At 47.5% G+C, this 26819-nt stretch overlaps 1 protein-coding gene across 2 annotated transcripts in view; it reads left to right on the top strand.

Moving 5' to 3' along the window:
* Positions 1-516: 516 nt before the first annotated feature.
* The window catches only part of GCP4 (GAMMA-TUBULIN COMPLEX PROTEIN 4), a 77265-nt gene continuing 50962 nt past the window's right edge, over positions 517-26819 (top strand). For both annotated transcript variants that reach the window (XM_087399518.1, XM_087399512.1), the window contains exons 1-3: positions 517-863; positions 1921-2209; positions 11258-11394. In XM_087399518.1, the coding sequence (XP_087255644.1) occupies positions 670-863; positions 1921-2209; positions 11258-11394 (620 nt within the window). In that variant the 5' untranslated portion in view covers positions 517-669. The remainder of the gene's footprint in view (positions 864-1920; positions 2210-11257; positions 11395-26819) is intronic.

The following is a 26819-nucleotide window of genomic DNA, read 5'->3' as shown; positions in this document are numbered from 1 at the left end:
ACCCTATGCAGACATGGAGCAAGGGTTTTCTCAAGGGAATCAAAGCAGGCAGCCAACGGGTGAACACCCAAACCCTCCACCACATCACTAGAGAAAACATTTTTCTCAACAAATCACATTTCAAAGTTTTAAGGTTTTTATGGAGAATTTGGAGTTTTCAAAGATAAAACATAAGCCGAAAGTTTTGTAGAATTTACAGGAGAAATTATTTTTGAGAAAATTTGCAGAGGGTACAAAATTTTGGAGAAAAACGATTTGTTTAACACGTGAAAATGGGGAAATTTTTTTTGGGGGTTTTTTTGCATTGAAAGTGCCAATAGTGCCCCATAGAATCATGAGCCGCACGGGGGCGGCGCGGCTCAAACTTAGGACTGGCACATACACACCCACAGGTGTTAACCGATGGGTTAAAGAGAGTGGCGAAAAATGGAAATGTTGGAAGGTGATGTTTAATAGAGTTGAGAGGTTTTTGTGAGAAGAGTGGTTATGTGAAAGCAGTAATATAATACGTAGCAGATTTGCAAATGTTTTGTTGAGCAGGATAGAGTGTGTCTAGGGAGCTACAATTTTGCGTGCAATAAAATGCAAGGCGGTACAAAAGTTTGAGCTGGCGATCTGTCTCAGGCATTGCATCGATTTTGTTTGGGTTGTTATTCGAATTTTGGAGAAATGCTACACGAATTGCTTCTCGCCTTGGTGGGTTGCACGGGTGATGTCTTTCTAGACGTTGCCCAACACTATGACGGAGATCAAGCGAATGCATCCGTAGAGGCCATTGGGGAAGACAGGCGTTGCAGCAGCAGCATCCAAGAATGCACGTTCCGCCTCGCTCCCGATCTCACCTTTATTCAACACCCGGAGAGGTCAGCAGACCCTTGTTGTACATGTTGTATTCCTCCTTGATCCCCCGATCGATTTCTTGACTGCGATTCAAGACATTTTCTTATAATTGCCTTCCGCACACAAGTAATGAAATTCTACCTGTATAATTTTGCCTGGTCATGCTCAAATATGCTCCATTCGCCGTCAACCCGGGTATTGCGCCTTTACAGTTTCAAATGCGCCTAAGAGAACTCTTTGAAGTCGAATTCAGGACACTTTAGCTCCTCTGCAGGGAGTTGATCTTTTGTTCTACCACAAGATAAGCTATCTTGCCGCTCAATTTACTCGTTACGCGGAACCCCCAATGCGACGCGTCCTTTCAAATCACGCATAACCCAAAGTTGGCACGTGGAAGGCATTGTTTAGAGTAGGTCATCATTTTGGCTTTTGTCCGAGTTCACCATGGAAACGTTGGAGGCTGTTCTTGTTCTTACAGCGAGCTCAAAACAACAATCGTCCATCAAATATCACAGATGCTTGTCGGTACAGTTTGACAGGAAGGGAGAACAGGGAGGCTAGGTCATAGTTGTGAAAAACGATTTCGAGGTGAGAACAAGTGAATGTCATTCCATCCTTAATAGGATCTAAATAGACAATGTGAACTAGTAATAAAAATTTATAAAATAAATATATCTCAATGCTGGTGATCTATTCCGGAAGCTTGTATTGGCCATGGCAAATATGGCACTTTTTGAATATACTGTGAGTCATGCCTGCCACGTGATCCCCTGCTGCAGACATAAGAGTGATTCTGCAAGAGAACAAATAAGTTCTCCCGGTGAGAAAGTGTTTCATGTGGGCAAGGTACACAATTATATCTTGTCCCATGCTATGTGAGGGAATTACTGAGGTCATCTTCCATGTCAAAGCACATTACTTGCCTAGTAAGACTGTCATATAGTGTATTGTGTTCCCTGTGTTGTGCTTACTGCCTACTTTTTCTGTTTTGTTTTGGTTGGCGATCATCAATGATAGTATGTTACAGATGTCTTCAATTAGTAGTGCAGAGCAAGCTGATTTGAGACTGTATTTTGTCAGGGAGATTTTGGAGCGTCTGCTACACCTTGGCTTCTATTATCGTGAGCTTGACAGATTCTCAGTGCGGTGTCGAAATCTTGGATGGATAACATCTCCATACAAGAATCTTGAAGATGATTCTTCAGACCTGAAAAGCAAGAAGAAATTACCTAGTGTTTACCTCAGAGCACTTGGCAATGGCATAGCTGAGGTCCTGGCAGTTTATAGGTCTGCTGTTCTGAAATTGGAACAGAATTTTCTGTCAGATCCAGCTCCAGTCCTTGCAAGCGTTACACAAAACCTGAACAAGGTATTTGTCCAAATTGTATGAAAGAAACATTGTAGATGATATGCCAACTAATCAAGACCATAGTTTATCACTTCTACGGGATACTTGTCCATTCATGAAGACCTCAACCTTCATCAATCACAATTGCATCATATGTGTGTTGTTGAATCCCTTACATGTTCGTGTATCAAATTGTAAGTGTTGATATAAGATTAGGTGTTCTGTTTTTTGGTCCTTTGTCCCCCACGATAAGGAGGTGAGGATAGAGACTCGGCTTTACTGGCTTGGTGTATCTCTTTCATTTCGGGATTCTTGCACAAGCGAAGGTACATCAGGACAGCCATTATGTAAGCATATGGCACAGCAACAAGTTCATGAACAGCTTCTAGGTGCTAAAGACAGCAAAGACAGTGCTGTGTGGGTCATTTCTAGTGCACAATGACACATGCTGCTGTATGGATAGTTGCGTCAGGACAAAGAAGCTGAGTTCTTTCTCAGGATTTCCATCTTGTTTGCGTAGCAAATCGACTCCAGCAGGTTGATATCAGCTGTAGGTGCACATCTGCACTCAAGTGAATGAAAATAAACTATTGTGTTTTGTGTGTTTTGTAAACACCTCTGGTCACCTTATGATGTAGGCCATGTGTATGTTTTGTTCCATGGTACCTCCTGGCGGTTTTGTGCAAGCTCGCACGTTGCAACAGCTATTTTCTTGATACAGCAGCTCCCTTTGGTGGTTTCAGGAAACCCACATCTGGGTTTCACCATTTATTAAGTGCTACTATGATTTGGCAGTAGCCGGCGATAGGCTGTTCCTGTTAGAGTAAGTCATCTCCTGTATGTATATTAGAGAGTGAGGGCTGCTATGTGGGTGTGCCAACCTAGAGAGACCTCTAGTGTGTTAGTCCTTTCTTGGTGTGTGTTCTGCAGGAGTTCAGCCAGGGCACAAGTAAACTCGATGGTGGTGATGGAGACAGCAGCAGGAGGGACATGACCTCCGAGACGATGAACAGGAGAAAATATATTGTTTCCGCGTTTTTAACCAAAAATCCCTCTTTCTAGTGCCATCCGGCACTTCCCATTGCCAGGGCTAACTGCCGGATGAAGTATTGGCCTGGGATTGTGGCTGGTTTGTAGGCTCTTCAGACAGGGTTGGAGACCAATTGTGAAGGTTTTCTAAGCGAGTTTATGCAGAGTTTTCCTGGACATCTCCTCTGCATTTCCATCTGTTGTCGTATGCATTTCTTTGCTGTTTCAGTTCACTTATCCTGCTCTCACTTTCTGCTTGCATATCCACAGCGCTTTTACGTGGTATTAGAGCAGCAGGTCCTCTAAAAGCTTGGACCTGGAGAGCATGTATATTCTTCCACAATGTAGCCTACAGTGGTATCAGAGCAGGTTATCCTGCTTGTGAGCTTGACCCTCTCCATTCCAAGCTTGGGAGATCTACTGTATACAGCTCTTGCCACTATGCCGTTCATCCAATGCCGCTCCAGCCCGTACAACCTGTCGTACAGCTGCCTGTGAACAAGTTCGTACAGCCATTGTGGGCTGTTCTGTACGTTCGTACCAAGCCCAGCTGCCCTACTCCGTACTACAGTTCCTGCGCCGTACTACAACCTAGCTCACTGTCGGTACTTGCACGTAGAACGTAGTCACCAAACCGTACAACGATCTGCTCACCCTTCTGTATTTGCCAGCCACTAGCAATACATTGTACGGAATACTGTACGGAACATTTTCGTACAGGTCGTCATCCAATTGCACGTGCGTGCAAGTAGTCGTACAATGTCCGTATGCTGTACGGATTTCGAAACTGCAGCCTGTCCGTACACTGCAGATGTCCGTACATAACTGCTCTGACTGATGACGGGCACTTGTTTGTACAACGCACGCAGGTCAAGTCTGTACTGCCGTATAGTCTGTACTGTACGGACTGTTTTGTGCATACGCATCTCCAAATATGTCACGTTGATATGCTCTCCAGAATCTCCCACGAAGTATTGATAGAGGCATGCACAAGTGTGTACCGAGAGCTAGGAGCATCATCTAGAGAACATGACTCAACCAATGTCGTTGAATTGGAAGGGCCCAAGCGGTGTCATGTTTCTGGTGAAACACGAGGCCTTGAAAGAGAGCACCAAGCTACCGAGCACCAGATCATGAAGGAAGGAGAACACATAGAGGTGCTCAATAATCTGCGATCCCCTTTCAAATGATCCTCGCGTGTCTACAATCCCATAAGCAATGGTCTTCATGTGAGAGAGGTCTTGTTTCTTGTGTGGGTTCTTGGAAGATCTTCAAATGCCTTCCAGACGATCGCAGATTCCAGTTAGTTAGTCACCTTAGAGGAAGTGCACGGAGAATTCATCTTGGATTGGGTTCTTCTGGGTAACTGGTTTCACTCTTGGGACATGTGGCTAGGGGCCTTTACGAGATCGGGGATCACACTTCAAGATGTGGGACTAAGTGTTAGAAAATGAAATCCCACCAGAGGGTATCCCATGGCGGAAGACTGATAGCTAGCCCAGGAATTACATGCGGAAGTGTTTCACTGTGGAATCAAACTTCATCAACTTGTGTGCACTTCACAACTATTCATGTGTGTGCAGACTAGCAAATAGACTGTTCTCAAAGACAATATAGAAGTAACCCTCATATATTTATATCCGTCCACAAACTGGACAAGATACAATACCAAAAGGTTCTCCTGCTATATGCCTGGCACCTCTAGATCTCTGAGCCCGCGTGCTCTATTGAGTGTATGTAGACTCTCTGTCCAAAGGATCTCTTCCGCCTTACTGTTTGGACACCAGCCTAGGTGGGCAATCCCTTGAGCTAAGTCTGAAGCCCTCGTAGGTCTCCTTCACCTCGTGTGTATAGGCCCAAGGATGGTCCTCTTGCTGCTCCTTCCTGCTCTTGGTTTGCTGCTCCAAGTGATGATGAATGGGGGCCCAAATGCTCCCTTTTATAGGGGCTGGTTGCCCCCCAAAATAACTGACTGCTGCAGCCCCTTCTTGGCCAATTTAAACTGCCCCTACCGGCCGACTGGCTTGGGGAGGCTATAAGTAGCCCCTCAAGGCTCCATTTCTTGGCTCTTGCTGGCCCTGCGTGGCCACGTGCAGGCTGCCAGTGGCCCAGGCAGGCTTGCTCATGTTCCAGCCTGTTCTTCATGCCCTTAGGGTCTTCTGTAGCTTGCTGACCTGTGATTTCTGTCCAGCCTTGTTCCGTGTCTACCCAGAGTTGCCACCAAGAAAAGTTCTGTTGTCACCAGCTGAGCTGTATTGTGTGACTCTGAGCTGTCACCCATCTTCTTCTGATCAGCCTTCTTCTTTTTGCAATCTTTCACAGAATGTTCCGGCTCAGCGCAGTAGAAGCACTTGCTCTCTTTCTCTCTCTTTTTCTTGTTGTCTTCATCTGAAGAGTCCGCTCCGTCGTTAGATTTGGGCTTGCCTTTGCTAGGGTTACCCTTGCTCTTGCCTTTGATCCTGTCCTCAGCTATCGGGGCCTTACCTTTACCGTTGAACTTCTTTCCTGAGATTCTTGCTGCAGCAGCAATGGAACCAGCTCCTCGAAAGTCACCGGCCCCGCCCTATGCCTTGCAGTCATCATAGTCACATAACTACTATAGCTCCAGGGGAGCATTCCCAGCAACAGCCTTGCCATCTTGGTCGAGCTCGTCCTTTGACCCTCCAACTGAGTGATGTGTTCCTGTACTGATTCCCCTTCATCCATCCTCATGTTGTAAGCTGCTCCACACTGAGATGAACAACAAGTGAGGGAGGTGACCTATAGATTCCCACCCCCTCTTGGTTGGTTGGCATATGTGGGCCAACCCACTACCCTACAAGGGCTGACTGCTCATGCTAGGGGGTCGACCCCCTCAGCCCTCTATAAGGCAAATAGCCCTAAAAGGGGCTGGTCCCCTGCCCCAAGGACCGACTGTAGCCGACCAGCCTCATGTTCCATATAGGGGCTGCCACACAGCCATATGGAGGGCTGACCCCTCCTGCAGAGGACCCGACCAACAGGCCTAGTGGCTGACCAGCAAGTCGGCCCACCTTAGCCTATAAAGGGCTCATAGGGGCTGGTCTCCGCCTCATAGAGTGGCCACGCAGGCATCCAAGATTGACCAGCACAAGGTGCGCCAGCGTAGTGGCCCCCATTGGGTCCCGGGCCTCCTCCACATGGGCAGATCTGGCCTACACTACCCTATGCTAACCTCACTGGGGGCGGGCACACCCACAAGCAAGGCCCTCACTCAAGCCCTAACCTAGCCTTTGGGCGAGCACACCCACAAGCAAGGCCCTCACTATAGCTAACCTAACCATGGTACATGAGGGGATGTTGAACTCCAACACTGTCCCCGTCGCAATCCCCCAATACTCCCTCAACACTAAGTGGCTCCGAAACTTCATTTTCCACAACAGGTAGTTGGCCCCGTTGAGCTTGCCTGTCTCACAAAAACTTGGGATCTTGTATCTATTGGCCATGATAATGACTGATAGAGGTAACAAGTTTAGAGTGTCGTACACTTGTCTGAACTTGAGCCTACCACCTGGGTACTATCCTTTAGGCGCTCCCACTTGGGTACAATCCTTTAGACACCAAAGCTAATTCCTTCGAGCAATGAATCAAGGCCGTCCTTCAGCAAGGTTGTGGCCTTCAAGGTCTACTTCTGTCAAGGATCTGATACCATGTTAGAAAATGATATTACACCAGAGAGTATCCCATAGCGGAAGATTGATACGTAGCCCAAGAATTACACGCGGAAGTGTTTCACTATGGAATCACCTTCATCAACATGTGTGTACTTCACAACCGTTCATGTGGTGTGCAGAGTAGCAAAATAGACTGTGCTCAAAGACATGTAAATTTCACCTGCCATATTAGCGGACATGCAAATTTCACCTTGTGAAGTTTTCGTCCAAGTTGCGGCCTGCTGGTATTGTGATAATTCTTTCTATCTTAAATGGTGCATTGTCCTATCAGCTAGATTTAGATTTAGATGCTCGTTGGGGAGAGACTAAAATGAAAATGTTTAGACTTCACAAGCAGTTGTAGCTTGAATGAAGAGATTTTGGACTACCTTTTGATTAGCCTTCTCCTTTAGTGCTAGCCTTCATCATGGCTGAGTCTGCCCTTCACCTCCGGAGTGCCGACAGAAACTTAGTACGAAGACTTTATATAAATGGATGCTCAAGTATGTGTGGGTGTGTGGATTTGTATGTGTGAGAGCATATTTTTATACTATGGTCTACACCCACTGTTGGGCGCTGATGACGTCAGTGGGGATGTCATAGTAGCTAGTCCCTGCTATGCATGATGGAGTTAATGGTTTTCAACCTTGTGAGTGACTATCATGAGATTGAAACTGCACTATGTTGTGTTTTTAGAGGATGAGTTTGGGAATGTTCCTGGATTCATCTAGGTATATGCTTCTGCCGTATTCGCGGACATGCAAATTTCACCTTGTGAAGTTTTCGTCCAAGTTGCGGCCTGCTGGTATTGTGATAATTCTTTCTATCTTAAATGGTGCGTTGCCCTATCAACTAGATTTAGATTTAGATGCTCATTGGGGAGAGACTAAAATGAAAATGTTTAGACTTCACAAGCAGTTGTAGCTTGAATGAAGAGATTTTGGACTACCTTTTGATTAGCCTTCTCCTTTAGTGCTAGCCTTCATCATGGCTGAGTCTGCCCTTCACCTCCGGAGTGCCGACAGAAACTCAGTACGAAGACTTAATATAAATGGATGCTCAAGTATGTGTGGGTGTGTGGATTTGTATGTGTGAGGGCATATTTTTATACTATGGTCTACACCCATTGTTGGGCGCTGATGACGTCAGTGGGGATGTCATAGTAGCTAGTCCCTGGTATGCATGATGGAGTTTATGGTTTTCAACCTTGTGAGTAACTATCATGAGATTGAAACTGCACTATGTTGTGTTTTTAGAGGATGAGTTTGGGAATGTTCCTGGATTCATCTAGGTATATGCTTCTGCCGTATTAGCGGACATGCAAATTTCACCTTGTGAAGTTTTCGTCCAAGTTGCGGCCTGCTGGTATTGTGATAATTCTTTCTATCTTAAATGGTGCGTTGCCCTATCAGCTAGATTTAGATTTAGATGCTCATTGGGGAGAGACTAAAATGAAAATGTTTAGACTTCACAAGCAGTTGTAGCTTGAATGAAGAGATTTTGGACTACCTTTTGATTAGCCTTCTCCTTTAGTGCTAGCCTTCATCATGGCTGAGTCTGCCCTTCACCTCCGGAGTGTCGACAGAAACTCAGTACGAAGACTTTGTATAAATGGATGCTCAAGTATGTGTGGGTGTGTGGATTTGTATGTGTGAGAGCATATTTTTATACTATGGTCTACACCCACTGTTGGGCGCTGATGACGTCAGTGGGGATGTCATAGTAGCTAGTCCCTGCTATGCATGATGGAGTTAATGGTTTTCAACCTTGTGAGTGACTATCATGAGATTGAAACTGCACTATGTTGTGTTTTTAGAGGATGAGTTTGGGAATGTTCTTGGATTCATCTAGGTATATGCTTCTGCCGTATTAGCGGACATGCAAATTTCACCTTGTGAAGTTTTCGTCCAAGTTGCGGCTTGCTGGTATTGTGATAATTCTTTCTATCTTAAATGGTGCGTTGCCCTATCAACTAGATTTAGATTTAGATGCTCGTTGGGGAGAGACTAAAATGAAAATGTTTAGACTTCACAAGCAGTTGTAGCTTGAATGAAGAGATTTTGGACTACCTTTTGATTAGCCTTCTCCTTTAGTGCTAGCCTTCATCATGGTTGAGTCTGCCCTTCACCTTCGGAGTGCCGACAGAAACTCAGTACGAAGACTTTGTATAAATGGATGCTCAAGTATGTGTGGGTGTGCGGATTTGTATGTGTGAGAGCATATTTTTATACTATGGTCTACACCCACTGTTGGGCATTGATGACGTTAGTGGGGATGTCATAGTAGCTAGTCCCTGCTATGCATGATGGAGTTTATGGTTTTCAACCTTGTGAGTGACTATCATGAGATTGAAACTGCACTATGTTGTGTTTTTAGAGGATGAGTTTGGGAATGTTTCTGGATTCATCTAGGTATATGTGCTCAAAGGCAATATAGAAGCAACTCTTATATACTTTCGTCTGTACACAAATTGGACAAGATACAATACCAAAAGGTTCTCCTACCAGGTGCCTGGCACCTCTAGAACTCTGAGCCCACATGCTCCACTGAGCGTATGTAGACTCTTTGTCCAAAGGATCTCTTCCACCTTACTGTTTGGATACCAGCCTAGGTGGGCAATTTCAGCTTGTCAGGGTTGTAGGTCATGCGGAACAATGCTTTTTGGAGTTAGGATGGTATCTGTTAGAAATGACCCAACAGAGGGTACGCACAGCGGAAGATTGATAGTGTTGCCCAGGAGCTCACACAGTGTGCGTGTGGGGTGTGGAATCACATACTTCTTAACTTAATGTGCAAGCCAGTAAATAGATAATGCTCAGAAACAAATATAGAAGCAACTCTTTATATTTCCGTCCGCCCACAAAGTAGGACAGGATACAATACCAAAAGGTTCTCCTACTAGATGTCAAGCACTTCTAGATCTCTGAGCCCGCGTGCTCCACCTCAAGCAAATGTAGACTCTCTGTCTAGAGTGATCCTCTCCTCAACCTTGCTGCCCTGCATGTCAGCTTAGGTAGGCAGCCCTCCAAGCTCAGTCTGCAGCTCTTCCTTCTCCTCTTGGTCCTCCGGGAATAGGCTCCAAGAGTAGGTCTCCTGTTGCTCCTGTCTGCCTGTCTTTCGCTGCTCCAGAAGATATAGAATGAGGGCATGGAAGCCCTCCTTTTATAGCACCCAAGTTCTGCTGACAAAAACTGACCAGCCTGGCTCAATCTTACTGACCAGACTGGCCAATCTGGTCTGTCACAAAACTGACTTGGTTGGCTGGTCCAACCAGCCCTATAAAAGGGCCTTTGGCAGGCCCTTTTGGGCTGCTGCCTTTGCCCCTTCTTGTGCCTATTGCAGGCCTGTTTGCAGGCTTTATGCCTGCCCATTTATTGCGCTAAGCAGGCCGCCATAGTCAGAGGCTGTTCTGTCCTTCTGTCAGGCCTGATGCAGGCCCCGAGCCTGCCCATATCCTCTGCCAGACAGTTCGCCACGTAGATGCCTCCAGCCTGCTCGCTACCTCTTTTGCAGGTCCATGGCCTGCCCTTTGCCTTGACAGCTGCCCATGTGGCAGCCCCGATATCTCCAGGTCTACCTCCCCCATGCTCTCCTCATATGGGGGATTACAGATGGAGAGGTGACCATTCCAACAGTATCTAGATCCTAACCCAGGTCACATTCCCTTGGGCTCATGGAGGCTTTGGCTCTATGGAGGTGCCCCCATAAAGTACTTGCAGTGGGACCGAGGGGGTGGGAATGGATTGATCGAGCACCAAGAGAAGAGCCTTCCCTTCTTTCAACATATGGTTAGTAATGCCAAGAGATTTCAGCTCAGCCTTAGAGGTTGGAAGCCCACTAGAGCTCCTCATTGGGAGAATTTTCAGATTGTTACTGATTTGCAGAAATCCTTTTGGAGGAGACTTTGGAAATCCCTTAGGAATAGAAAAGTCACCCTTTTCTTCTAGCTTTCTATTCATGGAAGAATCAGTGGAGCTTGAGGTTTGGGGCAGGTTCCACATGTATTCATTGCCTATCTGCCAAGGAGTGTGCGCTTAGTTTTGAACTCCAAGGTCATGCTATCTTTGATTTCATGTTAATGTATTTGATTTTGAAAGAGCCAACGTTCATCGATTGTTGATAGGCACTTCCAATTCCTGTACTTGTCATATTGGTAAAAAACTTTATATGTGTATTTTGGTCAAGCAGGAGTAAGGTTATCAAAAACCTATGTTTTAAGTTTCATCGTACTGCATTGTATTTGAAGTTAAAGATTGCACTCATCAATTATTTAAATGGCCTTTGCAAAATGCTTGCAAAATTTCTTTTCCTTGACATCTGTGCTTTTTTGATTCTGTTGGCAATTGGTGATGTTTTCTCCCATTGGCAGTTTGAGATTTTGCTTGCACCATTGCATGCTCTTATTCAAGAAGTGGATCATAAAAACCTTCGAGGTGGACGTCTTCTTGATTTGCTGCATACAAACTGCCATTGTGGGGTCCCTGAAGTGCAATCTTGCATGCAGAGGTACATAATTGCCAAGTACCTGATTTTCAGTGCTAAGGAGAGTGTGGGGCATGTTTTGATTGCAAAGTCTGATATTCCTGTCAGTGGCTACATATTGAGTACTTCATCTCTTTGCCAATGAAGCTCACATACTAGATTCTTGTTTCATCTGCAGTCCTTAAAACTGATTACATTTAGCTGTATGAACTCTTATATGAGCGTGAAGGTACTAAACGTAGCTCTTTAATAACGCTTTTATTGCTGTCCTTTCACCGTCAAAGCTTATCACAATCACAGCATGGAGTCTCATCACAAGGATTTGTTACAAATGTGACCAGATGGATGTTGGTGAGATTGGTACGTATATGATATAGATGGTAATCCAAGCTACGCGCAGTTGATTTTATGATGCTGCTTTTGTGACTCAGTTTACACTGAATTGAGAACTGCACACGTTGTTTTTCAGTTGTGATTCCAAGTCTGTTAACTGGAAGCTTTTATTTTATTTTTCTTTCTGCTGATTTGGCAGCCATGTCATATTGTTAGAAACTCACTGTGCCCACCTGTGAGCCCCCGATTTGAGGGGACAAGGGGCAGTGAGAGGTAGGAGGGCTGGGAAAGAGAGAGACTCAGGCTGGCATCATAGGCAACCAGCACACAGGCTGGTTGCTGCCTGCAACAGCAGAGAAACAGGGGGCCTTGGGCCTCACTTGGAGGCGCCTGCAGCTGCATAGACTGGCTGCACAGGGCACCCTTAAATAGGGGCCTGTGGCAGGCCAAGTCGGCCCAACCAGGGCCACCGACCAGGGCCAACCCTGGTCGGATTTCCAGGGCCATCTGGTCGGCCACCAGACAGGGTACCGACCCTGCTGGTCGGTCAACCCAAAGGGCCTGGGCAGTGCCTATAAAAGGCCCACTCCTTCAGTCATTCCAGCATCCAATGCAAGACTGAAAGCCTCCTTCCAAGGCTGTGCTGTGCACTCAGAGCTGATTCAGTTTGTGAGAGAGAGTTCCATCAGTTTTCTCCAGCACTTCGCTGAGTTTTGTATTACTCCCTTGGAGCCAGTTTCTGCCCACCTTCCGGTGGATGAATATACTCTTTCTCTCTCTCTGTTTAAGTTATCTCTGAGTGAGTGTTTATTGCATCTGTGATCATCTATCTGAGTTGAGTGTGAGGAAGAGTTGGAGAGATCTTGGGTGGAGGTTTGAGTGATTCATTCCCTCCTATTCTCTAACATGGTATCAGAGTTATATGCTCTCAACTCTTCTTCATCAAAGCACTCTCTGAAGGAAGGAGTCCCTTAGCAGAAAGGCGATTCTGTTTTCAGCTTAGGCTAGCACAGGAGGTCAGTACATCTTTTTTGCTTCAGTTTTTCAGTTTGCTATTCACCGAGATGGATCAGCGTTCAGAAGCCTCTACACCCATTGCTCGTCCTTCCTCCTTCTCCAGTCATCTTCCTTCTTCATTTATTCCCAATTTTGGTGAAGCTGGAAAGCTCGATGGGACGAACTATCCAATCTGGAGAGTCAAGATCCGAAGCCATCTGTTGGCACAGAAGCTGTGGAAGATAGTGATTGGGACCGAGGAGAAGCCGGAGGACATTGTGGACAAAAGAGGTGAAGTTTTAGTTGAAGCAGATGCGGATGAACTCAGTGCATGGGAGGAGAGGGATGCTCAAGCCTTAGCAATGCTTATTGGCACGACAGCAGATGCTGTGATTCCTCATATCCAGTGGGCAGAGACGTCTTCAGAGGCGTGGGCCATACTGAAGGAGCTATATGTAACCGATAATACAGCGTGTATCATTACTCTTCAGCATCAGCTTTATAATCTTGATATGAATGAGGGTGATAGTGTGCATGATCATCTGACAAAGGTGAAAGTCGTGCGGGACCAGCTTGCAGCGGTTGGTCAGAAGGTGGACTCGAGTCAATTGGCGTTGCTCACACTCCACAAGTTGCCACGGAGTTTCAAAAGTTTTGTGACTACGGTCAGTGCGGGTCAACGGACTAAGCCAATCACATTTGAGGAGCTTGGCCCACTCCTGCTTTAGGAGGAGGCTCGAGAGAAACTCTTTACGCAAACCGACGAGAAGGCATTAGTGGCCAAAGACAAGCCTGGAAAAGGCCAGCCAAAGGAGTCCAAGAAGTCAGAGGATGCTGACCGCAAGAAGAAAATGAAGTGCTATTACTGTGAAAAGCTTGGCCATTCCGCCAAAGAATGCCGAAAGAAGAAGGCAGATCAGAAGCGGAAGAGAGAAGCCAAGAACAAAGAAGAGCCTAAGAATGATTTTGCCAATGTGACGACTGGACAGTTGTTTTTAATCAGTGAACATTGTTCAGCATATGCAGTCAGTGAAGGTAAAGAGGGTTGGTATGTTGACAGCGGTGCTTCCAAGCACATGTCCAACAGAAGGGCTTGGTTCAAAACCATGGAAAGTACACACCCGGATTCCAAAGTTTCTATCGGGGATAGCCGGACATGTCTTGTGAAGGGCATCGGTAGCATTCCTTTCCTTACAACCGCGGGTGAGGAGAAGGATATCTCTGGAGTACTTTATGTACCCAACCTTTGCAAGAATTTACTGTCTGTAAGTCAGATGGACAAAAACAACATGGCAGTTCTCTTTCAAGATGGCAGGGTCACCGTGACATCCAAAGCAAATGGACAGATGGTGGCTCAAGGAGTTGAAGAGAACGGACTGTACCGTCTCAGTGCAATGTTGGTTCATGAAGACAACGGAAAGTCCTCACTTTGGCGTGAGCGCTTCGGTCATGTCAGCTATAGAATCTTGGTTGAAATGTCAAAGTCGAAGATGGTGGATTCACTTCCTCCAATTACAGGCAAGGATGATGTCTGTAGGGCTTGTCTAGAAGGCAAGCAGCACAGGGATAAGTTCCCACAAGAGGCCTCGTTTCGGGCCAGCAAACCACTTGAGTTGGTTCACGCCGACATTTGTGGCCCAATGTCTACAGCGTTGTGGGCAGGATCCAGGTACTCACTTCTCTTTGTGGATGATTTTAGTAGAATGACCTGGGTATATTGTTTGGCTAAAAAGTCTCAGGCTTTCGAGAAGTTCAAGGACTGGAAGGCCAGAGTTGAAAAGGAGACAGGGGAGGGCCAGAGTTGAAAAGGAGACAGGGGAGGATGTCAAGACATTCCGCACAGACAGAGGGGGAGAATTCACCTCAAATGAGTTCAACACATTTTGTCGCAAGCGTGGGATCAAGCGACAACTCACCACATCACATACTTCTCAGCAAAACGGGGTAGCCGAGAGGAAGCATAGAACCACCACAGAGACAGGGCTTGCTATGCTCCGAGGGAGGAACCTTTCTAAAGCCTATTGGAGTGAAGCTATCAATACAGCCGTACACATTCTCAACTGGACCAAGATGAAGGCCGTCAAGGACAAGACTCCATATGAGGCATTTTATGGTAAGAAGCCCTCTATCACTCATCTTCGCATTTTTGGTTCTAACGCATGGGTGCATGTGCACAAGGAAGACAGGACCAAGCTCGATTCCCGGAGCAAAAAATGTATCTTTGTTGGGTATAGCGAAGAATCCAAGGCCTATCGACTCTTCGACTCAGTAAAGAAGCAAATCCTTATCAGTCGGGATGTTGTCTTCGAGGAAAAGGAACCTGAACCCTAGGAGGAGCCTCAGATTGAGGAGGAGGAGATTGTTCAACCCCCGAACCCACCCCGCCCCAGGTTGACCATCCAAGAGGTGGCAAAATTAGAAGCTGATGTTCCACAAGATACTCAGGAAGAGCAGGATGTTCCAGAAGAAGTTCCAGTTCCTTCCCCCACAGAGAAGCAGAAAAGGTTGCCCGAATGGTACCTATGGACATTGGAAGAGTCTCCGGTCACTGAATTACCTGAGAGTAGCAGTTCCGGATTGTGTCGGTCCCAACATCTTCAAAAGACCCCATCCGTGAATTTTGCATTGGTGGCTCAGCTTGACGAGCCAAGGACCTTCGAGGAGGCGAAGGACAATCCAGAATGGCAGGCTGCCATGCATGCAGAGATGGATGCTATCTTGAAGAACAATATCTGGGACTTAGTGGCCAGGCCCCCGCGACGGAAAGTCATCGGCACTAAGTGGGTATACAAACTTAAATACAAATCAGATGGCAGCTTGGATAAGTATAAAGCAAGGTCAGTGGTCAAAGGTTTTGCTCAAACTGAAGGCATGGATTTTGATGAAACTTTTGCTCCCATAGCCTGCATGGTTACTATCCGGACAGTGATTGCCCTTGCTGCCCAATTCCAATGGCCTATTTTTCATATGGATGTGAAGTCCGCATTCCTTAATGGAACCCTGGAGGAGGAGGTATACGTGGAGCAGCCACCGGGCTTCCAAGATCCAGGGTCCCCATTAAAGGTCTGCAGGTTGAAGAAGGCGTTATACGGGCTAAAACAGGCCCCCAAAGCTTGGTACCAAAGGATTGATGTATTCTTTCAGAAGATAGGGCTAAGTCGGAGTCCTTTTGAGGCAAACCTTTACTTGTTCATTGAGAAGGGATTGCGACTGGTACTCATTCTGTATGTTGATGATCTTATCTTGATAGGTGATCATGTCAAGAAGATTTCACAGGTCAAGGAGCTACTCATGTTTGAGTTTGAGATGACCGACCTCGGGTTATTACATTACTTCCTTGGGATTGAAGTAAAGCAAGCCAAAGGCAGGATCTTCATTTCACAGGAGAAATATTGTAGAGAACTTCTGAAGAGATTTTAGATGGAGGATTGCAGGACAGCAGTAACTCCCATGGAGGTCGGGCTCAAGCTAAGTGTTCACGACACATCTCAGCCGGTCGATACTCCCTTGTACCGACGATTGGTAGGAAGTTTGCTTTACCTTACCAATACTCGACCTGATATTTGTTATGCAGTTGGGCTATTATGCCAGTTCTCTGCTTCTCCCAGGAAGAGTCATTGGGATGCAGGATTACGGGTGCTGAGGTATCTAAAGGGTACTTGCACCTATGGGATCACCTACACCAAATACATCGAACTAGGCGGATTCTGTGACAGTGATTGGGTGGGTGATGCTGATACAGAAGATCGACAACAGGGTATTGTTTCTTACTTGCATCTGGTGCCATCTCTTGGCTGAGTAAGAAGCAACCCACAGTGGTCCTTTCATCTTTAGAGGCAGAGTACAGAGCCACGTGTACAGCAGCTTGTGAGACACTGTGGTTGAGGTGGATTCTGGAAGACATGGACGTGTGTCAGAAGGACGCAACAGTGCTGATGTGCGACAATCATAGCTGCATAGCCATTGCCAAGAATCCAGTGTACCATGCGCGGACCAAGCACATCGAAGTTCATTACCACTTTGTTCGAGAGCTCATCATCGACGACGTGATCAAGCTTATCTACTACCCGACCGCCGACAACTTGTCCGACCTCTTCACGAAGGCACTCCCTCGAGAACAGATGGAGCACCTCATCAAACGCATGGGGATGGGCCCACAGTTGTGACATTGAGGGGGGGTGTTAGAAACTCACTGTGCCCACATGTGAGCCCCCAATTTGAGGGGACAAGGGGCAGTGAGAGGTAGGAGGGCTGGGAAAGAGAGAGACTCAGGATGGCATCATAGGCAACCAGCACACGGGCTGGTTGCTGCCTGCAACAGCAGAGAAACAGGGGGCCTTGGGCCTCACTTGGAGGCGCCTGCAGCTGCATAGACTGGCTGCACAGGGCACCCTTAAATAGGGGCCTGTGGCAGGCCAAGTTGGCCCAACCAGGGCCACCGACCAGGGCCAACCCTGGTCGGATTTCCAGAGCCATCTGGTCGGCCACCAGACAGGGTACCGACCCTGCTGGTGGGTCAACCCAAAGGGCGTGCCTATAAAAGGCCCACTCCTTCAGTCATTCCAGCATCCAGTGCAAGACTGAAAGCCTCCTTCCAAGGCTGTGCTGTGCACTCAGAGCTGATTCAGTTTGTGAGAGAGAGTTCCATCAGTTTTCTCCAGCACTTCGCTGAGTTTTGTATTGCTCCCTTGGAGCCAGTTTCTGCCCACCTTCCGGTGGATGAATATACTCTTTCTCTCTCTCCGTTTAAGTTATCTCTGAGTGAGTGTTTATTGCATCTGTGATCATCTATCTGAGTTGAGTGTGAGGAAGAGTTGGAGAGATCTTGGGTGGATGTTTGAGTGATTCATTCCCTCCTATTCTCTAACACATATGAAATAGGAAGGCAGGCAAAGTTTTTGGTCTAGTTGCCGTTCTGCCATACTGCGACTTGTTATTGTAGCTAGCAGCTAATCTAGCTAAATCTTTCTCTTTCTATCGTATTGGCTTCATGAGCATCCTCCCTTTGGTTTTTTTCTTTTTCTTTTCCTCTTTCCTTTACCTTTTATTGGGGAAGGGACGTGGTGAGTTAAAGCCTCCAGTAGAAATGTGTGTGCAGTTATTGATCAATGACAACGAAAGAAGTAATGTATGAATGTTTTTCCTACTAGCATTGTCACTATTTGTCTCTATACAACAATAAGATACACATGTTGCTTCATATGAATATGTAGCTCTATTCCTTCTTGTCATGCAATGTTGATGGAGCTCTAAGTTGTATCCTGTTTTGTCTGAGAACTTGAAGCTTCTGCATCAGAGGGTTGCACATCACATATTGACTTGTCTACATCTTTCAACGTAGCCAATGTCATCAACAGAAAGTTTTCCATTGTATGGTCATCTGATCCCAAATTTTTGGGAACTTGGACACTTGTGTCAACATCAAAGCTAGATAGCACCCCAAGTGCCTTATCCTCCCGCAATCCAAAAGGCATCTTGATGTCATGGAGGAACACGCACTCTTCTCCATCAACAAGGAGGAGGGACAGTGACCATACATCTAATGTTGGGTCGGTTATCTCCAATGTAGATGTATGCACTACATTGGTACGGGGATGTTTGGTGTAGGTCCAATGCTTCAACTACTTCCATCTTCTCCGTATCCTAGTCAAGAGTCTCTTCCATATATAGGTCAAAGTCCAGTATGGGGATGAGGACATCAACAGATCTCGTAGAGGGGGTGCTTGAGGATGAGACTTATTTCTCTTATCTCCTTCTTGGAGAAGAAAGATGAAGGTCATCTCCCAAGAAAGAAACCTATTGCCTGTTTTCTCCGTGATCCCCAATTCTAGGAGGCCATTGGTGTCCACATCCATAAACCCATCCTACATAAGATTATCACAAAAGTGATCCAACTGCTTCACAAACTTCGGTTCCTCCGTGAAAATATAATATAATCAACTAGAAACCATCTTTTCGTAGACTCACCAAGTTGATATGCAAAAGCACCAAAATTATCTTGCATGTAGTTGATGAGATCTTTGAAGTCATCCTTGGCTCTCATATATGTGACTAGGACATCTGAGGTCTTGTGAAAGACCAAAAAAATATCTTCCTCCCTATCTACAAATGGAGCCACAAGATGAAATCATGGTACACAGCTCTTGCTGAATCCATGGAAGATGCGATAAAACAGGACGCAGTGAGTGAGACAGTTTTTAGAGTGGGAGTTTCTATGGCTCCATGGTACAGAGCTCTTGCTGAATCCATGGAAGATGCGATAAAACTGGATGCAGTGAGTGAGACAGTTTTTAGAGTGGGAGTTTCTATGGCTCTCTAAAAGTGAAAGTGAGAATTGAAAGTGACATTTCCTCTTACCTCTATATATATCCAAAACCTAAAAATAAAAACCCTAAATCCTAAAATCTGATATTTTGTTTGAAAAATTCAGACATGAAAGCAGACTGAAAACATCAAAATAAATTGCACCATATTTTGTATGTCCTCCATTTCTTGAAACAAGCATCTGGAAATGCCAAATAATATAATGCATGCACTAGTCAAACACATTGTTTACTATCTTCAATGTTGCAAGAGGGATGATATTGGCACTATGAATGCACTTCGCTACACGTTGGCCAATCTTTTCAACATTTAAGATAAAGATGAAGGACTTTGACATGCCGTCCTCCTTGGCCAATAGGTGTTCTCACACATCCCTTAGAGCCCATTGTGATGTGATAGTCACATTCTTGATATCTCCTTAATCAACATCAATAAATCAACTTAACCCAGTATCGTCATCATCGTTAGAATCAAGGGCCACTTGTTTTCTTCCAGATCCTATATTGAAAAGCTAAATACAACATGTGATGGGATATGTATATTTTGAAAACAAGAAACAAAAATATGCAAAGGCATCCAAGTTGCAAGAGTAAAGAAGGGGAAAGAGCAACGTTGCTTTGATACCATGTTAAAATATGGGAAGAGGGTGCACAATGTGGAGAAAGAAACTTGCATGGGATAGAAAGAGAGAAGATAAGATGGAGGAGATCACACCAGAAAATATAAGTGGTATCGACTCATAGCCTTATAGGATGCCAATTTGGATCCAAATGTGAAATGCATGGCCATGCCAACATCCTTTGCAATCTTGTCCTTGTATGATTGTCCTCAAGTCCAACATGCTGCAATCCGTGTCTTGAAGTTATGGTGGTACAATGCTTTGCAAATGGCCATAGCTTGATGTTGTCCTTGGAGTGGTTTATGCTGCATTATAACAATACACATCCTTCTCTCCCAAAGAGGATGAATTCTCCCCAGCATGCATTTGCTTACCTAAATCCACATGATTTGCAGTGAACGTCCTATAGATAACTAAACTGATTCCCACTCCTCGAAGTTCAAAGGGAATACGTCTTCCATGAATAAGAGCTCCAAATGGACTCATTATGCTTACAGATTCATGCAAGATATCACCTTTGACTGATCCTTTCATGACTATCCCGTCATTCAAGTGGTAGGAGTAAGGCATCCACTCATCCAATGCACTTTTGGTGTTGTGCAATACACAAGTGGTCACAACCTTGCATGGTCTTGTAGCCTTGTTCCTTACCATGCTTGTAGGGCAATGGAGAGAAGGAATAGAGGTCATAACAACAAGAATGGAGCTTCAATAAAGGGCGGTGCAGCTTGGAGGAAGAGAGCAGCTCCAATAGAGGCATAGGGCAGAGAAAGAAAGAAAGAAAGTTTATTAAAGTCTTTGGAAGACCGATGGGTCTATGAGACTGCAAAAAAACCTGAATACAATGAGCTGTGGTAGTGGAGCTACTAAACGAGCATCCACACCAATGTAGAATGCAATAAAATGCAAAATGGAAGTACTAAGTCCTAAGTACATCATAGTCATATCCCGACTATATATACATATCAATCTCAGCATCATCGTCGGCATCATCATCATAACCATCATCATCATCATCGTCAGCAACAGGACATCAAGATGGATGAGGCTGTGGAAGCGGAGGCATGAGGTCAGCAATAGAATGTTGTTGCCCCCTCAAGGGTATAGTCCTGGTACATCTCCTAGTCGTAGCTCTGCGTCTAACCAAGGCCACTGTGACCCCCGTTGGTTGGGCTCTGACCCTAAACGAGGGGATGTCCCCAAGTGTGATCTGTGAGTTAACCCTCTGTCTGAGTTGTCGGGTCACATGCTTCGGGTCGCGGTCATGTTGAGGTCTCGCCTCATGGGGGTCTATGTGATCTGGCTGAAAGAACTCCGTGATAGAGCTCTGAGTGGTATCAATCAAGGGAGAAGTCTGCTCTTGTCTCCGTGCTCGGAGTATCCTATCTCGGTGTCTAAGCATCTCATGAATGAAACCAGCCAAACATCGCTGGTTTGGGCAGGAGACGACACGAGCAAACATCTCATAACTATCTCTGAAGAGGCAGTAGAAACGCCCTCGGATCTCATAGTAAACAGGACACCTAAAGATGAAATGCCCCTTTGTCTCAATCTCCTGCATGTCACACAGTGTGCTTATGCGCCTCTCCCTGGGTAACCGCATTGCTCGGCCGCTCTCGATACGAAGTCTGTGTGAAGAGACCCGAAACTGCCCAAGGGAGATCCTCAGCGAGTGGGGTAGGTGAATCTACGTGTATCCTGGTGGATCAATGAAACCCTCCGCTGTGATATGTAAGAAGTGATCTCTGTAGAAGGTAGCCGCTCCACCCTGGCCCACTCTGTATTCGACAAATCTGGCCCCCAACATGGGTTGCCATACATCCCTGCAGGGTGGACCAAGGAGTCAAAAAGCAACCCCTTGGTCCGTGGATCCTGAAAATGAGAGTAGAAGCATTGTCTCTCAAGTCTAGCCAATGAAGCGTATCCTCTGCTCAGGTGCGCCTGTATTGCGGGTCTCATGGTGAAGGTGGGTCCGGAAAAGACGACTCTCAGATAAGTGTATGATGAAACTACCTCAACAGGGGACCCCTCAAAAGTGAAATGCTCATTGCGCATGACGACCCGGGATGTATTGAAGATCATAACCTTGGTTTTACCCAAGTTGACCTTCAAATCATGAGACTCACAAAAGGACTGTAGTGCGTCAAGGTATCTCTGGAGCCCCTCCGCTGAGGACGACAAGAGAGCCACGTCATTTGCATAAAGTAATATCTGGATCAGCGTGCTTGCGAGAGAGCAACCTACCCCACCCTATGCTTGCATCATTGTCTCGAGCTTGTCGATGTAGAGGCCAAACAAAGTCGGTGATAATGGGCACCCTTGTTTGACCCCGATAGTGCTCATGATCTCCTAAAGGAGCCACGTGCAAATCCACTGAGAATGGAAATTTCGTATATAGAATCCGCAATTGGACCATGGAGTGCAAATCCACTGAGAGGTACTTGCGTCGGCTGGCGCCAACACGAGGTCTGTTCTTGATATTCATGGCGTTATCCTTTACGGGAATCGAACCCGTGTCTTCGACATGTCGCTTTCATACGGCGGGAGTCATTGGTTCGAATCCAATAGTAGGTGCGGAGGAAGCGTAAAGCCTTTCACCGGCCTGAAAGGCTTTACGCTTGAAACTTGCTCATAAAGTGCCATTACAGCCCAAATGATCTCCTAGTCGTAACCCAGATCCTGTAGGCATCGTAAGAGACGGGCTCTCGAAACGGTGTCAAATGCTTTGCAGAAGTCCACAAAGCAACAATAAACCCTCTGCTTCTGTGCCCTCGCTTCCTCGATGATACATCTGAGCGCGACAATGTGGTCCATGGTCCCATGATCCCGCCTGAAATCGGCCTGTCCCGCTGCTCTGAGTCCTCGACACTCCACAAATCGGCTCACCTCAGAATCAAGTACTCATGCATAAATCTTGGACATGACATGTCCAATCATGATGGTCCTGTAGTTCTCCGGGTTCATGGGATCCCCTGCCTTGTGGATGGGTGAGATAGTGTTGATGGTCCAGGTGCGTGGAAACCCCAATCAAATGGCTTCATTAAATAGCTTGGCTAAGATCGGGGCTAGGAGGTTAATCCCATATGCAATGAACTCAATGCATAGTTCCTCATGATCCTTTGCTTGGCCATTATGAAGTTTCATTACGGCATCCTTTACCCCCCCCTAGTGAAGAGGGTGCAAGATGTGGGGCGTGGCATATGTGATAGATTAGGGGCTGGTTGATTTGGGATATCATAGAGCGTGCGTGCATAATCAGACCACACTTGAGTGACATTGAGTGGTGGAGGGGACCGTCCCTCTAGAAATCTCTGCCAAAAGTCCTTAAAGTTGTTACTGAATAGAATGTTCAGTAGCTCCTTGTTGTTCCGACGCATGAAGTCAAGTTTCTTCCTGCGTACCAGACGGCGGTACTCAAGTAGCGTCGCTAATTCGCTTGGAAGGCTGTTTTTTGTTTCGAATCTGAGTTGACGGCGTAAAGCCTTACACTCATCATCGTACCAACTATTACAGGGTACAGTCTCGGGGGGTGGTGGACGGGTGGAGCGGGTGGTGTGGGGAAAGGCGTGAAGAGCAGCCTCGTGTAGTGAGCGAGTGACTAGGGCAGCACAGTCTTCTAGTAAGGGTATAAAGTCAATGTATGCAAGAAGAATGTACAGAAGACCAGAGTAAGTAGGTGAGTGATTGTGATCAAAGCGTATATCATGGTAAGTGGAGTAAGGGCTCAACGGGGTAGAAACTGCTGTGCGACGGGGGGTAGAAATGCTAAAGAAAAGATAGGTATGGTCAGCCCTTGGAGGGAGAGGTGCTACGGTAAAGTCAATGATGCGAGATGTGAAGGCAGGGGATCCCATGATGTAGTCCACAACACTGAAGCCTCCCCCATGTAGAAAGCAAGTGAAGCCACCTGATGTGGGCCATCTGTCAAGACCATTATAGATAATGAGATCATGCATCCTGCCGAGGTCTAATAGGGCCTGCTCATAGGATGTGAGTGGTCCTCGTCTGTCAGCCGAAATTCGTAGCATACCTGCCTCCTCAAGGTCAATGTCTGGTAGTAGAGTGGAATCATCCCTAAAGTCGAGGAGTGGTACCTGACGAGCGCCTGTTCTCACGTTGAAGTCCCCAACTAGGAGGACTCCCTTGCGGCTAGAGAAGTCAACGATGGACTGATAAAGAGCAACAAATGGGGATGTCTCATCCGCCCCTTGAATATCTCTGGCAAAGCGGGAGGTCTGGGGGGGGAAGTAGCAAATTGCGATAAACAAATCCTAGCTATCCATGTGTCGGATCCGAATCTAGAGAAACCTGGAGTGTGGATCTCTCTGCTCCATTGAGATGGTCCCCAAAAGTGTGGATTTGTAAAGGATTGCGTCTCCTCCTGATCCTCGAACCCCTCCTATATCCCTCGTCTCATCTCTGTAGGCAGACTCCCATGTATACCCGCTGACTGCTGGTAGTAGGCGCTCTGGACTCTGATGTGTCTTTGTGTAAAAGACTATGTCGTGACTTGTATAGGATTTCGAGAAGTTCCCTGGTTTTGACCATAAGGTACCATTATAGTTCCAGATGGTATAGGATAGGGTCTCGGATGTCTGAGTCTCATAGGCCCCACCTCCCTATGTGGGAGGAGAGGTGGGTGCTCGACGGGGGACTGTAAGGAGTTGTCCATCTCGTACTACTGTCCACTTCCCCTCTTTGCGGGCCTGAGCCCGCCACTGCAACATGAAACGCCTCTCCTCAACGTGTAGTGAAGTGAGGTCCTTGTCCATGGAGATCGCTAGCTGGTCTCATAAGGCTGACCTACGACGTAAAGTCGAAATTCGTGCTTGGGCGTCATGGAACCGGATGATAAGGGGCTGCTCTCGGTTGGGGTCCCTCCCAACCTGCCATGCTCTCTCAATCTTGTGCTTAGTCACCCCTAGGGTAGTGGTCACGAAGACCTGCGCATTTGCCATCGGGGTAGCCTCAGTGCGGGGGATCCCACGTACTCTGATGTAGAGAGCCTTGCTAGCTCTCTGTTGCTGCTGCTCTAGGAGGGTAGCCGAAACGGCTACCCTTGCAGGTTCCCATTTGGCTACGTCGAACCATGTGGACGTCTCCTCGATGGCAAATTGCATGCTCGCAATCTGTGCCTCCGCGATTGGGGTGCTCCCTGGGACTGTACGTACAGCAGTGACCTCCTGTCGGAGCTGTGAGATCTCCTATCGGAGCCCTTGAATAAGATCAGCCTGGACTCACATAGCATGAGATTGCTCCTGTATGAGTCGTGCCTGCTCCTGGGTGAAGCGTGTCTGCTCCTGTGCGAAGCGTGATAGCTCCCTCTCGCGCTCTCAGATGCTTTGGACCTCCGTCAACAAATACATCCAAGCCTCTGATGGGTCAGCTCGTTCGTGCTCTAACATGTACTGATAGGATTGTGGCTGTGAGGAAGAGACTGGAGGCTGGGTGATGACTGGGTAAGATGAGTGCAGTATGGGGATGATGAGGTGATCCCAGCAGGGTGAGGGAGTGTGGGCTGACTGAGAGGCAGAGGGGAGAGAAAGGTTGAGAACTGCTGAACAGTGTACGACCCCTCCAAAGTAGGTGTCATAATCGGGGAGAGAACTGTAGTGGGAGAAGAAGGGAGAGATGGAAGAGATGGTGTCAGTGACAACCCCTCTATCCTAGGGTAGGATGGGGCAATCGATGTCATGGGTAGGGGTATATCAGAGCCAGTAGCTGTAACAGTAGAGGCTGTGGGCAGAAGTGGAGCTGGAGCTGGAGCTGACGTTGAGGCTGAGGCTGAGGCTGGCGCTGAGGCTGAGTATGAGGCTGTAGCTGATGTAGCTGAAATCGAAGCTGAGACTGGAGCTGGAGCTGAAGCTGAGGCGGAAGTGGGCCCCGCCTTTGCTTTGCTGTCCACTCCAAGTCCACTGCGGTTGTATCATGTGTTCACATCTTCGAGTTTCAGCTGTGTCTGTTTTTTCCTTGCGGCTTTATTTGTATCCTTGCCACCTTTTCCCATTTCGTTTTGATTGATCTGTGTTCGGTGTAGGTCTTATTGCAGGAGCGGGAGCGGGAGCATGATGAGCTCCCTCCTCATGATGGGAGGTACCCCCGGGGGGGCTGAAAAGAGGCTGAGGGGTGGTGGGCGGGCTGTAGGTAGGCTGAGAGCAGGCGGGGGGGGGGCTAGTAGGGAAGGGGGGTTTGGCTGAGTGGTAGAGGGAGTAGCTGAGGGGTCGGGGGGGTGGGTGAGGGATGGCGGGAAGCTGAGTGGTGGGTGGCTGGAGTGGAGGCGGCGGGGTGGAAGGGGAGGAGGGGGCGCAGAAGAGGGAGCTGCAGCAGGTGGGAGGGAGCTGCAGCAGGTGGTGGGTGGCTGAGAGGAGGAGGCTGCGCGGAGGGAGCTGCAGCAGTCAGGGCAGGAGGGGAGGAGGAGGCTGCGTGGAGGGAGCTGCAGCAGTCAGGGCAGGAGGGGCAGCAGAAGCGGAGCAGGAGGGGAGGAGGCGGCGCAGCGAGGAGGAAGTGGGCGGAGGAGGGAGCTGCGTGGAGGGGGCTGCGCAGAGGGGGGAGCTGAGGGCGGAGGAGGGAGCTGCAGGGAGGAGGCAGCGCGGAGTTGCAGGGCGGAGCTGTGGAGCGGGAGGGGAGGCTAAAGGGCGGAGCTGCGAGGCAGGGCAGAGCAGCCAGACAGCGGGAGGAGCAGGGGAGGAGCAGGGCGGAGCAGCCAGGCAGCGGGCAGAGGAGGGGGCTGCGCGGAGGGGAGAGCTGAGGGCGGAGGAGGAAGGGGAGAGAGAGAGGGAGAGAGGGAGAGAGGGGGGGTAGAAATGAGGTAGCTAAGCAATAACAAAAGGTGCAGGACAAGGGGCCAAATTTGGAGGGGTTAGAGAAAGAGGGGGCAGAGGACAGGGATTTGAGATGAGTGCTCCGAGCAAAGGTATGCTGAGGTGGAAGGTGGGCAGTGAAAAGAGCCCCTATTGGTTGCTCCCCTTACACTAGGGACCACCCATCCTCCACCCACCCCCCCCCTCCCCACCCCCTTTAACCCATGCTTGACTCTTCTCCCATGTTCACCTTCCCCAAATGTCATTCAAGGAGGTGGTGGGCTCTTTTGAGCTCTTTTGGACTCCCCCCTCTCCTGCAAGTATGCCCCTCTTTCTCTGGTCCATTGCTTGTCTAGCTATTTCTCCCTCCACTTATT

This window comes from Dipteris shenzhenensis, chromosome 3 (assembly GCF_047967505.1).
Source record: "Dipteris shenzhenensis isolate YYH24624 ecotype China chromosome 3, Dip_SZ_1.0, whole genome shotgun sequence".
In the NCBI taxonomy this organism is placed as follows: domain Eukaryota; kingdom Viridiplantae; phylum Streptophyta; class Polypodiopsida; order Gleicheniales; family Dipteridaceae; genus Dipteris; species Dipteris shenzhenensis.
The sequence above is the reverse complement of the archived record's forward strand: the minus strand, read 5'-3'. Positions and strand labels throughout refer to the sequence as shown.